Here is a 12,832-nt window from a genome sequence, read left to right on the forward strand (position 1 = left end):
TTGAGCATTTTTCAGTGAAAAATCATCAGAACGAAATTTGGCAAATTAATTTTGACACAGCCTTTTTTTCAAGGCTTCATTCCATTATACGGCACATAACTTCTTGTGTGCTAGCGATGCGTTCTTGCCTTTCCAGAAATAATAAAATAAAATATGTCTGAAATGGGCGTCCTGTTCTTCCATTTTTAATTAGGATAAAAATGAAACGAAATAACTAACCGATACAATTTTCTTTACTAAATTAAGGGTGGAAATTCAAACAACAAGAAAACAATATAGGTTAGGTGCTGTGAACACATTGACAAAACAAAAGAATGTGCTAAGACCACCTATTGATAAAATCCGCAATCACTTAGTTGCCAACCAATTTAGTTCGCATTAACTTTATTATATTTAAAATAAATGTTTTTGATGTACAAGGATCTATTCAGTTTAACTTTATTATTGACAAAATCTCTCTTTAGACGTCTGGGTATTTAATATCTCAAAAATAATAATCCTTGTCGTATATTACAGGCGATGCTGCTCTAGACGAAAGAGGGTGTGGCTCTGATCGGAAAGCACGCCAGTGTGCCGGTAACGGTGAATTAGAAGGCGAGAAACTAATTTCCGTCTTACTTTCGCTCGTTAATCTTAATTCTTCTATAAGCATTTTTTCTCCTCTTTTAAGTTCGGCTATTGTTAGTGTCGGCTCAAATATGCGCAATATAAGTGCTAGTGTCACCGAGCCATAAATTAGCGATAGAAAAACCAAGGGGGTCTAACGACCATTCCCCAAGCCATCGAAACAACAACGTAGAGAGTGTTCCAGTGTCAGAAAGCAGTAACAGCATGGCCACCTCTGACCTGGATACATCTGACATGGCCCCCTCCATAGGAGCCAAACTCATAGTATATAAACCTTCCTAAAATCACTCTGTTCTAACATTCTAACTGTCACTCTTTTGGATTCACATAATAAATTCTGCTAGCATATCTGAAGTCTGAATTCTTTCTTACCTTCCTCGTGAAACATTTAAGCTTATTCGAAATCATTCGAACGACGCTAGAAAATGACCGGTGATTTTCTTAATTTCACCACTCTCTGTTTCTCGGACATGACACTAGCAATGGGAAGAGAAAGGCGAAGATCTGTAAGAGTCTTCAACAATTGAAAACACTGTAATCCGCGCAACGTTTCCGGCAACGCAGGATCACAGATTAACACAGCGAATAATCGTTTTATTCTTAATACGTCAAAGTTTCGAAAATAATTGTTTTATCTTTAATACTTTAAATATTGAGAAATCATAAGTGTAGAATAAGCAAGAACGAATACGTCAAATGGACTGTGTTCTCTGTGGATAACTAGTATGGCTTCGTAAGTCTCGCCCAAAGGTGAGCAATATTTCCTAGAACTGGGAAGAGAAGTGATAACCCATATGTGTCTTCAAAGATTGAAAGTGTCACGTAGAAGAGACAAGAAATCATGAAAATGATAGATCACCGGTGGTCTCCTCGCGTCGCAGTTCGAATGTTTCACAAATAAGGTGAAGAAATTGAACTTTAGATATATTAATAAAATTTATTATACGAATGCAAAAGAGTGATGGTTCAGAGTGTTACAACAAAAAGGTGTCGAGCGCTAATTTAGGAGGGTTTTTATACTGAGGTTTTAGTCTCCTTGGAGGGGTTACCGTCGGGTGTATCAGAGGTGGCTATTCCGTTACTATCTGGTTATTGTTTTGATAGCTGTGACATGCAGGATGTCAAGATCACGGGTTAATAGAGCGAACTATCGTTTATGAGTACAATGTGTCTGAAAGTAAGATCCGAATTAACAATTACAATTGTTATTCTCGATTATAATTGTCGACGAATAGTTTTATTTCGCTGCCGAACGTTGCACCAATACGAAATTAATAGAGAAGAGGATATACAAAATTAAAATTTTCACCTTGAATATGTGTGTTGTCGATCGCACTTAGATGTACTTAAACTGTCGGTTAATTGAACTTTTACAAATTAATTTCAAATTTAGTAGTCAGCGTAATTTATAAACTTTCAACTAACTCGATTTTGTTTGAAACTAACTGCTTGGTTAACTATAACTGACTGTGTTACTGATTGACAATAATTATTGACTGACTAATTATTAGATATTAACTGTATGACTGATGGATATAAACTCTTCGGTTGACAAATATTAACTCACTGCTCTGAGTCGCTGCGTTTATTTCTATCTAAGTCTACCATTTTCCTTTCTGCTGTTTGATCGAATCTTCCCATCGACGCTACAAGACAGAATGTGGATGCTGTAATCGCTTATCTTTTACTGGTGCTTCGTCTGTTCGGTTATCTTGTGTACGCCGCGTCTTAATCTCTTAGCTTCCCATCGACGTTACGTGAGAGAATGTCGAGGTCTTTTGATATCCGTTGCTTGTTTTCCACTGATCTTACGTGAGAGAATGTCGATGCCGTTATTACTTATCTTTTGCTGATATTTCGTCTGTTCGGCTATCTTATTGACGCCGCATCTTAGTTTCTTAGCTTTCCACCGACACTACGTGAGAGAATATCAAAGTCTCCCAGCGTATGCCGCCTGACTGTCACGTGGAATGTCTTGATGGGGGATTCGTGGTGGAGAGGTGGCGCGTGCGAAGCGATGCGTATCAGCGGCTGTTCCATTGTTCCGCCAACTCTCGATCGTGCAACACGTATTAATTCGCCCTCTTCAATAATAAAATCTTCTTCCCGAGCATTCGCGCGTTTGTCATGAGCTTCATTTACTGTTTTCTGGAAAGTGGCGTGAAGTGGATTTACTGATCATAGTGCGTTGTTTTAATTGCTCTGCTTGTTTTGTTTATTATGGGATTTATCGATTGAGGAGCGCTAACTTCGCGCTCTTCATTGATTCTCCCTGTACGCATTTCTTTCGTTCCCTATTATTTGAAATGTTACAGTCGTGAATTCTACCAATTGAGATGAGCACGTCCTTGCGCTTTTCGTTGGATTATTCATGCTTATCGCTACGGGAATTTAGATTAGTATTTCCATGTGATTGCCGCTGTTACGTCGCGTAAAGTGGTCCGCGCGACGTCTCTAGTTGCGTGGCCGCCAAGGGTCTGCTATTCAGACCTCCAATAAACCTAAGGACCCACCATAAACCTAGGCTTTTAGTTTACCTTTTGTATTGGTATTAATAACTAACTCCTATTAACCTTGAAGGGATCATTATTCCTGTGTTATCGGTTTATGGATGGTCCCTGGAACAGTCCTTAGGTTTATTATGCGTTCGTACTAACTACGGAGAAAGCGAATATTTCCCTAACGGGAAAGCTGGTTTTTCCCATGAACAAGGCCACCCCGAGCTTTCTTCAGTAATGCTATGAGAGCGCACTTCACTGTTACTACGATACTCGTACAGTCAACACCTGACTGCTTCCTCAACTAGGGAGCAGTCACCTCTCTGATACACATCTTGGATACACATCTCAGCTACACACCTTAGATACACATCTTAGGTACACATCGGAGTTCCACATCAACTCGAGAACAGTTAGATCTCGACCTTCATTCACCTTCGTCAACACGAAATGAGTTTCAGGTCACACTCAACCGTAGCTTCGCAATCGATACTTGCATTATTGTAACAAATATAAAGTGTAAATCGTTGTCAAAAATATATAGTATAGTATATAAAAATAAATATATAACAACCGCAGTGTTCTACAAAATCAACCATCCCTATTGTCCTAACCGAAATACGGGGATCGAACTGTTCGTGGTGTCGATTATTCTAATCGTAACGGGAATTTACGACTCCAGTTGATGCGCTTCCTCGCGATCGCGTCTCCCCGCGACTGGTCGAAAATTGATGGTCCTTCGAGCCGGATCCAGTGGCAAGTGGATAGTGTTAGCACGCATCCGTTCGAACAATCATAGTCCTTCGAGCCGGATCATGTGCCAGTGAAAAGTGATTTTACTAGTGACCACACAGTGCCACGTGTCCATATCAAATCCAGCAGCGGAAGTGTATCATTACAGCGAAGTCAGTGACGTCAGGAGCGTCACCTTCGAAGAGGTGTAACCCGTTGGTCGAGGCACGCTACCAGGCAGCGTCCCACCGTAGCTGGACAAACATCAGCAACGATTTCCACCAACCTCGCATCGGGTATCACCGATCACACATCAAGAGTGTCACCTTAGATGACCAAATACCTTCACTGCGAAGCATATCCATAAAATCTTCAATTGTAACAATGGCAATCGTGGACAGACTCACCGATTTGCGTCGAATCCGACTGTATTATATCGGTCGAATCACACGTCTCTCGACACGACTGGAAGACTATGAAGCAACCGGTAAGTATGGAGAGGGTGAATTAATCGTCCTTGAGGGACAGATGAAAGACGTTTGGACAAACCTCGAAGACATCCAACGCCAGATTGAAGATTTAGACGAGGAGGAGCACGCGCGCTTCCCTGAGATTCAGAACCAGTATTACGATCTGGCAACACGGACAAAACATATCATGGAGAGCAAGCGACTAGCAACCCCGTCGATACCCAAGGAAAGCAGCAACACGTCAAACCCTTCCCAGGGACGTACGAATGCTTTAAATCAAGAGTCGATCCCGTCGTATGACATGCGGAGCTCATCGCGCGACACTCACAACGTGTCGTCAGCATCGCACCAAACTGATTCAACGCCACAGAACGTCTCGAATCAGACAATCGCTCAAGATCCACTGGACCGGAACACAGACAGAACCTCATCAGGCGGCAAGCCGTCGCAAACATTGATTTCTATGTATCCGTTACAGGACGAGCAATGCCCTGTAACTGTAATTCATAACATAGAGAATAAAGGGTTAAATCCCTTCGATGACACTGAGGTCAATCTAGAGTCTAAATCTACGACAGACTCTCCGGAATCCACCACAATCAAACGTCCCAGGAGCAGGTTGTCCTCGGCCAGCACTTCGACGGTTAAGAACCGGTCCTGCACTATGTCACCTGTTCCACCTAACATAAGCATCATATCGGAGAATCATTCTCCTGGACAGGAAGTGAAGACATCACCTACACCTTCGCCGACTAGTAATCCGAAACAAAATACTTTACGCGTTGCTCTCACGGTGGCGTTTAAGGTGGGCCTCTCAATTGATGTCGATGGTTCTCAGAGCGCTCCATCAGATCTCTACGCTTGTCCACTGAGCCTACAGATCGCTACATCGAACGAAACTGTGACCACCACCTTCTCCCTGGAATCATCCTTGGTTCAAAAAACGCCGGGACATGTCTCCTATGTCAAAACAAGTTTCATTCGCGGACTCCACGATGCCGAACGTCCCTTCACCAGCAATGACATCCTTCACGCTTCCACAGCCGAGACGAAGACGAGAAGGAGAAAGTCAAAAGAACGCGCAACGCTGTCATGGGTCTGATGTTTCGGAATCACACTATCAAGGCCCTTCAGTAGACAATCTACCACGATGTGGACTCATCCAAAGCAACCGAATCGGTCCACTAAACTGAAATGAATTAAAATTAATTACGCGCACGACTACAAGCGGCCATGGATGGAAACGATACATCGTCGGAAGAAGAAAATGACGACGAAAGTGAGGACGAAGACGATAGAAAAAACATAAGAGAATACAAGAGAGGTACGCGAAGGGCGTACCAGGACTGTGACGAACATTATCGAAGGGCATGTGTTGGTTCGACTTTGAGCTTCAAAGACGTTGAAGATGCATTAGAGTCGTTTAGTGGCGACAAAGGCGAAAATGTTGAGCGATGGTTCGAGTCGTTCAAGGAAGTCGCAGATACGTGCATGCGGTCGGATGGACGAAAGACGATCTACGCGAGGAAGCTGCTGAAGGGATCAGCGAAAATATTTGCGAGCTTCGAGTGCCATGCCAGAACTTGGCATGAGCTGAAGAGAGGGCTAGTTAAAGAATTCTCTAAAAAAGTTAATAGTCGGCAAGTACATCAGAGACTTAGAGAAACGAAAAAGAAAAGCGATGAAACATACTTGGCTTACATGTACCGCATGCTCGAAATAGCTAGCCATGTGGATATAGAGGAGGAGGCAAAAGTGGAATACATAATAGACGGGATAGTAGACGACGAAAGCAATAAGTCTATACTGTACGGCGCTATGTCAATCAAAGAGTTGAGGAAGAGATTAATCATGTACGAAGAGCAGAAGATTCGTAGAACAAGGTCGATCGCGAAGCCGGCCAAGATAGAGAACAACGAGAAGCTCAGTCAATTTGGAGATGCAGTGAAAACGACAAGATGCTACAATTGCGGCGACAAAGAACACGTCTGTGCAGAGTATACGAATAAGTCGAGAGGACCTAAGTGCTTTAAATGTAGACGGTACGGACACATCGCATCGAAGTGCGACAACCTGAGTGAGTCCCTTAAAGAGGTTCGTAGTGTGTTGCGATTATTAGAAACGAAGTGTGGTAAAGATGTTAAGATCGGAAACTTCGAATTAAGCGCGCTGATAGACACCGGTAGCGAATTAACTCTGATGCAAGCGGACCAATATGTAAAAATAGGAGCGCCCAGATTAAATCAGAAAATTGTTGAATTTCGCGGTGTCGGGTCCGAAAGAAGTCGTACGCTCGGAGAATTTTCGTCGGATGTTTTGATAGACGACGAATCGTACGCTATGATGATACACGTAGTTTCAGACCCCGTGATGCAACACTCGTTGATAATTGGCACAGACTTTTTGAATACTGTCGAATTAATCGTAAAGGAAGGAAATGTTTCTATTCGCAAAGTAGAGGAGAAAGATTGCAATAGACTCCCGGAGGTCTTGAAAGTCGATATAGAAGTGCAGCCAGACGAAGTAGTAGTCCAATCTCAGTCTGACTTTGCAAGCCCGATCGTAGTTGAAAAAAGGAACGGATCTCTTCATGTTCCTATCGAGGAGAATAGTAGAAAATGTACGGCAGTTTTAGTTTCCACGAGTGCTTGTCTCGAGGATACCGTCGTAATGAGCAAAATTTTAGTAGACGAATCGGTTGCGATGAACATAACCGCGGTAGCGTCGGGTGGAGACGACATGGACGGTTACGATGAAGTTTTTGTAGGATGTGTAGAGTATCGTGCGAATCGTGTAGAGTCGAAGAAACAGGGCCTAGCGTGAGTTCTAAAGAGCGAATGAAAAGCGAGAATGAGGCTGGTACGAGAAAATGTGAGGTAGTGCGAAGATGAGCTATCAAACCGACCTCTTGCCGGCGAAGGGCGTTTAACAGGAGACGCAAGAAGGCGACAACGTGCAAGGCGGGGGATCTGGTGGCGATCAAGAGGACACAGGGCGGACTTGGGTTAAAGTTGCATTCGAAGTTCCTTGGGTCGTACCGCGTGGTGAAGGTTATGCGGAATGACCGTTACATTGTGGAGAAAGTAGGGAAGCATGAAGGGCGTAAACAAACATCGACGACTGCCGATTTTATGAAGCTTTGGGTCATAAACACCGAATATGACGCATCCGACGGCAGCGAAATTGATAAGAACATCTGAGGGCAGATGTTATTGCAGGATGGCCGAATGTAGTATCGGGAAAAAGGGCCTAAGAAATATTTAGTGAACCATAAACAATGTCCCGAGAGCCGAGACGCCGATGGGCTCATCAATGTGTTGTCGGTCCTACAATTGAATAGTTTCGTAGAAAAGGTCTACGTGACCCTGGATATGAGCGGTTGCAGAACATGTGCGCGAAGAGAATCAATCGAGAAGTCAGAGAATGCGAGTTGCGTTGTCGAGAGAGTGTGGTCCGCGTGAGAGAGAACGTTGGATCTGTTGTGGCGAGAATTGTCTAGATTGTAGAGTGTTATTGCGATTAGTTCATATTAAACTACCATCGTTTTTCTGTCTATATATGTACAATCCATTCATTATAAATAAATCACAATTATCAGGATATAATCACAATATATTCCATAGACGATATTACATGTATTTTGCGTTTTACATTTAGATTTATCCCTTACTGGTTCTTCGATTGGTACTAATTTCTCTCTTTCTTTTCTTGTGTTTTATTCTAGCGCAAGAAGAGCAACAATCGTAAGAGATATAATTTAAACGGTTCAAGAAAGGACGGTAAACGGGATGTGAGGTGTTGAGAAGAGGAGCGAAGATTAGTCATGTATCGGCATTTTTTTCGGCCTGGATTGTCGCCGCGAATCCTTCATTGTCGTCGTGCTCTGATGATCCTCCTGTCATCGATTTGACATTACCTGATGAGCATACCACAGAGCATCCTCCATGTCCGCCATCAATCGAGTCTCTTATTACTGATGAGTGTGTGAAAGTCCGACTGCCCCACCGAAGTCTTTGGTGCTCACGTGTGTCACCACCTTTCGGGCCAGGGGGAGTTTCGCCCGTTGTACGTGCGTGGTGTATGGATATGTTCCATCAGATATATCCGGAAGAACATTTACCTGACGTTCCTTGTCTTGATTTTGACCTATTCAATGCATATTAGCATATCTTCTATAATTATGTGTCGGAGATGAAAGAACACCGGGGCCTTCCCTTCGGAATTCTTGGGAAAACCCCAATACTTCAGTCTTTGTGATTTAACCCGATTATAATCGTTCGAGATTTGTGATAATGAGCTTGGGCTCGAAGTGACAATTAGTCGCTAAACGTAGTCGCGGTAACGGAATGAACGTTTTTACCTAATAGAGGTATGGAGTAATAGTATAGCTCTCCTTAAAAAGAAATAGTTGTAGCGTCACTCGACAGTAAACATTCGAACGGTTTCTGTTCCGTGGCTCGCCACACGCAGACCCTATTCTTCAGGCAAGATGATTACCAGATTTCGATGCATCTCCACAGTACATGTTCAGGTAGCCTGAGGACTTGCTATAAATCTTAGGATTTTGTCAACTAAGGTCCTTCAAACGGACAAACAGTCTTTATCCTAACAGTCCGTAAATCTATCACCTACTACGGGAAGATACGGGAAATGTATTTTTTTACGAACGAGGCTTCCCGCTAGCAACTTTCCCTCAAGGACGGCTAGTATCCTTCTCTAACCACCAACATGGAAATTGACCAATTAATAGCAACGTCAATTTCACTCATTTTCCGAACGAAGGCTTTTCTCCACGAATCCGATGATCTCGTGCCCTTAGACACACTCCATCATAGTTTTCCTCTACAGTGTCACCGTGACGGAGACACTCTCGCGTACGATCTCACCGACGATTTAAGTAACGTTTTTACGAGCAGTGATTACTCCATATTTTAACTTAGAGTCCAAGACTGTATTCCAAGACTGTAATAACTCTACTTGTGTTAATAAACTTCACCTTTGTTGTACCGCACCAATGGCCAATTCTAGTGAAGAATAATTAAACACCCCGAACCCTAATCCTAATACAAATCCGACATCAGAAGTGGGATCAGGGCCGGTTGTAACAATGCAACAGCTCATGACCATCGTGCGCGAGTTAACTCAGCCAAGAGAGCAAAAATCGAGTGTGGAACCTAAAGAATTATCGCTACCGCGTTTTAATCCCGGAATCGCGGGCGCCGACCCGGCTACATGGTGCGCAACTGTCAGTCTACTCCTACTACTACTACTACAGGACTAGTACGGTACTACAGTACTACTGCAGGAGGGAAATAGTAGCTGGTTTTCGTCAAAATCCTCAAAACTTCACTGCTGATGCGGTGCTGAGCTTGCTTCGAAGCTAAAACAGGCGTGCGCTACATTCGGCGTTTAAAATTGGGTGAAAACAACATTCGAACGTAAAGATATCTCAAACAGGCATGAGCTAACAGCTACTTTTCTTCAAAATCTTCAACAGATGACATTTTGCGTGTTGCTGGGCTTGTTGCTACGTTGAAACATGCGTGCGCTGCATTCGCCCTGTGTAAATGGAGTGTAAACAGCTTTCAAACATCAAAATATCTCAAACGGGAACGAAATAAGAGCTAGTTTTCTTCAAAATCTTCAAAAGATTGCATTTTGCGCGATGCTGGGCTGGTTTGGATGTTAAAACAGACGTCCGCTACATTCAGCGTGTAATATGGAGCGAAAACAGCTTTCAAAAGTCAATATATCTCAAACGGGAACGAAATAAGGGCTAGTATTAGACAAAATCTTGGTAAGATCGCATTGTGCGCGAGGCTGTGAATGTTCCGTAATGTATAAACAGTTAATGTATAATATATAATGTCCCGAATATAGAAACAGTGTTCAAACGTTAAAATATCTCAAATGTGAACGAGATAGCAGCAAATCGCAAGCAAAAACTTAAAAATATTGCATTTTGCGCGAGTACTGAGCTGGATTGGACGCTAAAACAAGCGAGCACTTCATTAGGCGTGTAACATGGAGTGAAAATAACGTTCTAAAGTTAAAATATCTCAAACAGGAATGAGATGACAGCTAGTTTTCTTTAAAATCTTTATCAGAGTGCACTTTGCGCGAGGCTGTGAATGTTCCGACGCTAAAACAGGCTCGCACTACATTCGTCGCGTAAAATGGTGTGAAAACAGCGTTCTAATGTCAAAATATCTCAAACTGGAGCGAAATAACAGCAAATCTCGACCAAAATCTTGGGCTTGGCTTGTTTCGATGTTAAAACAGGCGTGCACTAAATTCGGCGTGTGAAGTAGAGTGAAAAGAGCATTTAAACGTCGAAATATCTCAAACAGGAACGAAATAACAGTTAGTTTTCGTGAAAATCGACAAAAGATTGCGTTTTGCGAGCTGCTGGAGTTGTTTCGACGCTAAAAGTGGCGTGCACTACATTCGGCGTGTAATGTCACGTCCCGCGCGCCGCACGTACTGTAACGGGAAAACAAAAATAAAAACACTTTAATAAAGATTAACCCTTAGAGTGCTGAATACTCGCGGCCTATGCAGTCCGTACGAACGGCGCGCGGCCAGCGCTGATGTAACAAGCTCAAGAGGGCAAGCCGCTCGGAAATAGTAATTAAGTAGACGAAACATCCTGCATGCCACAGCTATCGAAATAATAACAAAACAGTAGTTGAATAGCCGCCTCTGATATACATCCGACAATAACCCCTCCAAAGGGACTAAAACCTCACTATAAGAACCCTCCTACATCAGCGCTCAAGACCTTATTCTGTTATAACACTTTGAACCGTCACTCTGTTGGATTTATATAATAAAATTTCCATAATCTTATACGAAGTTCAATTTCTTCACCTTATTCGTAAACATTCGAACTGCGACACGAGGAGATTGTAACGTCAATCCACATTAGAGGGCAGAGATGCGCGTACCCTCAATTACTTCAATGACCCACTGTTACGTCGGGGGGCACTCTACCTAGACCAGGCCACACACCGCGGGCAAGATGGCAACCAGATGTCCGCATATCCTTACTGCATACCCTCAATAGCCTTAAGGACCTATCATAAATCTCGGGCATTTTCTGACTAAAGTTCTTCAGACCATACCGACATCCCTTTACTGACTCGTTTCTAAAGTTTATTGTTTACTACGGGAAGACACGGGAAAGTTAGTTTTTCTCACGTACGATACTTCACACTAGCAACTATCTATCGAGGGCAGCTGAGACCCTTCCTAGTCCACCAAGTCTCTCTTATCCAATCAAAAGCAATGTCTACTGCCCTCACTTTTCTAATCAAAATTGTCATCAACAAATTCGATGGTCCCGTGTCCTTAGACACACCCACCCCTAACTTTCCCCAGACACAGTATCGTCAGTAAAACTCACTTATTCTTCACCGTTAGAGTAGTCAACATCAGTCACGATTATTGTAAACCTGTGCTGCGTTAGTGAATAAAGTTGTGTTACGACTCAACCTTCTCTTTTTTTATCATCTAACCCTCAAGTTTACGTGACAAGATCACCGGCGATCTATCGGTTTAGAGATTAAATGATTCAAGAGCGTTATTTTTTAGTATTAATTATTCATTATAAACATTGAAATTTACAATAAACTAGAATTTGGGTAATAAACTAGAAAACAATAAACTAGAAAACTAAATTTAGTAAATAATTATAACAAGTTAATAATTCAGTTGTGCGTGAAAAATTTCAAAACAATTATCGATACATAATCCGACATCGCATTTTCTACATTCGTATCCCGTGTCGCTCCTACTCTTACTTTCACACAAACAACACATTTTCTTCTTGATAATTGTGTTGTGCCGGCACGATTAGGGCATTTTGACGGAAAATGCCTATCAATTTAACGAAACGGTAAATCCTCAGACTTTCTCTTTCCTCCTCTTACCATGCTTCTACGTTGGAAATATTTTCGTAAAATGTCTCTTATCAACGCTAAATGAAATTCACTAAATTTTTGTTTCGAGGCAGCAGATTTTTTATATAAAATATATGCATTATATATAGCTAAATCTAACAAGTGGAAAAATGAATTTTTGTACCTCTTTATACTTTTCCTTAGGGAATTAAGTCTACTCAAAATCATATCAACCCTATCTACAGCACCCATGTTGGAATTATAGTCGGCAATACATGATGGTTTTTTCTTATATAATCAAGTACGATAATCCCTTTTCTCAGATTCAATCGATGCAGCTGCATGTGCAGAAAGACAACATCCAAACCTCCTTTTTATCATGCCATTTCATTGCCAATAAAATGCCAGTCGATCGGTAGCACGTTTCTCCACTCTTCAACTTTTCTTCCATGTGGGGCATATTTCTCCTATTTTTACGAACGGTTCCAAATGCGTTGGTTTTGTTTTCGTATAATAAGGTATACAAACGTGGTCTCGTGTATCAATTATCCGTAATTAGTGTTTAGCCCTTTCCAAGATATGGCTGAAGCAGCGTCATCACAAA

The 12,832-nt window shown here is 42.2% G+C and overlaps 1 protein-coding gene and 1 long non-coding RNA gene across 5 annotated transcripts in view; one reads left to right on the forward strand and one right to left on the reverse strand.

Moving 5' to 3' along the window:
- Positions 1 to 215: 215 nt before the first annotated feature.
- LOC122576782 overlaps positions 216 to 12,832 on the reverse strand; it is a 27,420-nt gene continuing 14,803 nt past the window's right edge. For 2 of the 4 annotated variants that reach the window (XM_043747547.1, XM_043747548.1), the window contains exon 4: positions 7,931 to 8,473. In XM_043747547.1, coding sequence (XP_043603482.1) covers positions 8,298 to 8,473 — 176 coding nt within the window. In that variant the 3' untranslated portion in view covers positions 7,931 to 8,297. Of the gene's footprint in view, positions 2,776 to 7,930; positions 8,474 to 12,832 lie in introns of those variants that run through there. The other 2 variants (XM_043747550.1, XM_043747546.1) reach the window with 2 other exon arrangements.
- On the forward strand, positions 2,676 to 11,719 carry LOC122576783. Its single transcript, XR_006319894.1, has 2 exons — positions 2,676 to 2,810; positions 8,052 to 11,719. It is a non-coding gene; the product is annotated as an uncharacterized LOC122576783 (long non-coding RNA).

This window comes from Bombus pyrosoma, linkage group LG16 (genome assembly GCF_014825855.1).
Source record: "Bombus pyrosoma isolate SC7728 linkage group LG16, ASM1482585v1, whole genome shotgun sequence".
Classification (NCBI taxonomy): Eukaryota; Metazoa; Arthropoda; class Insecta; order Hymenoptera; family Apidae; genus Bombus; species Bombus pyrosoma.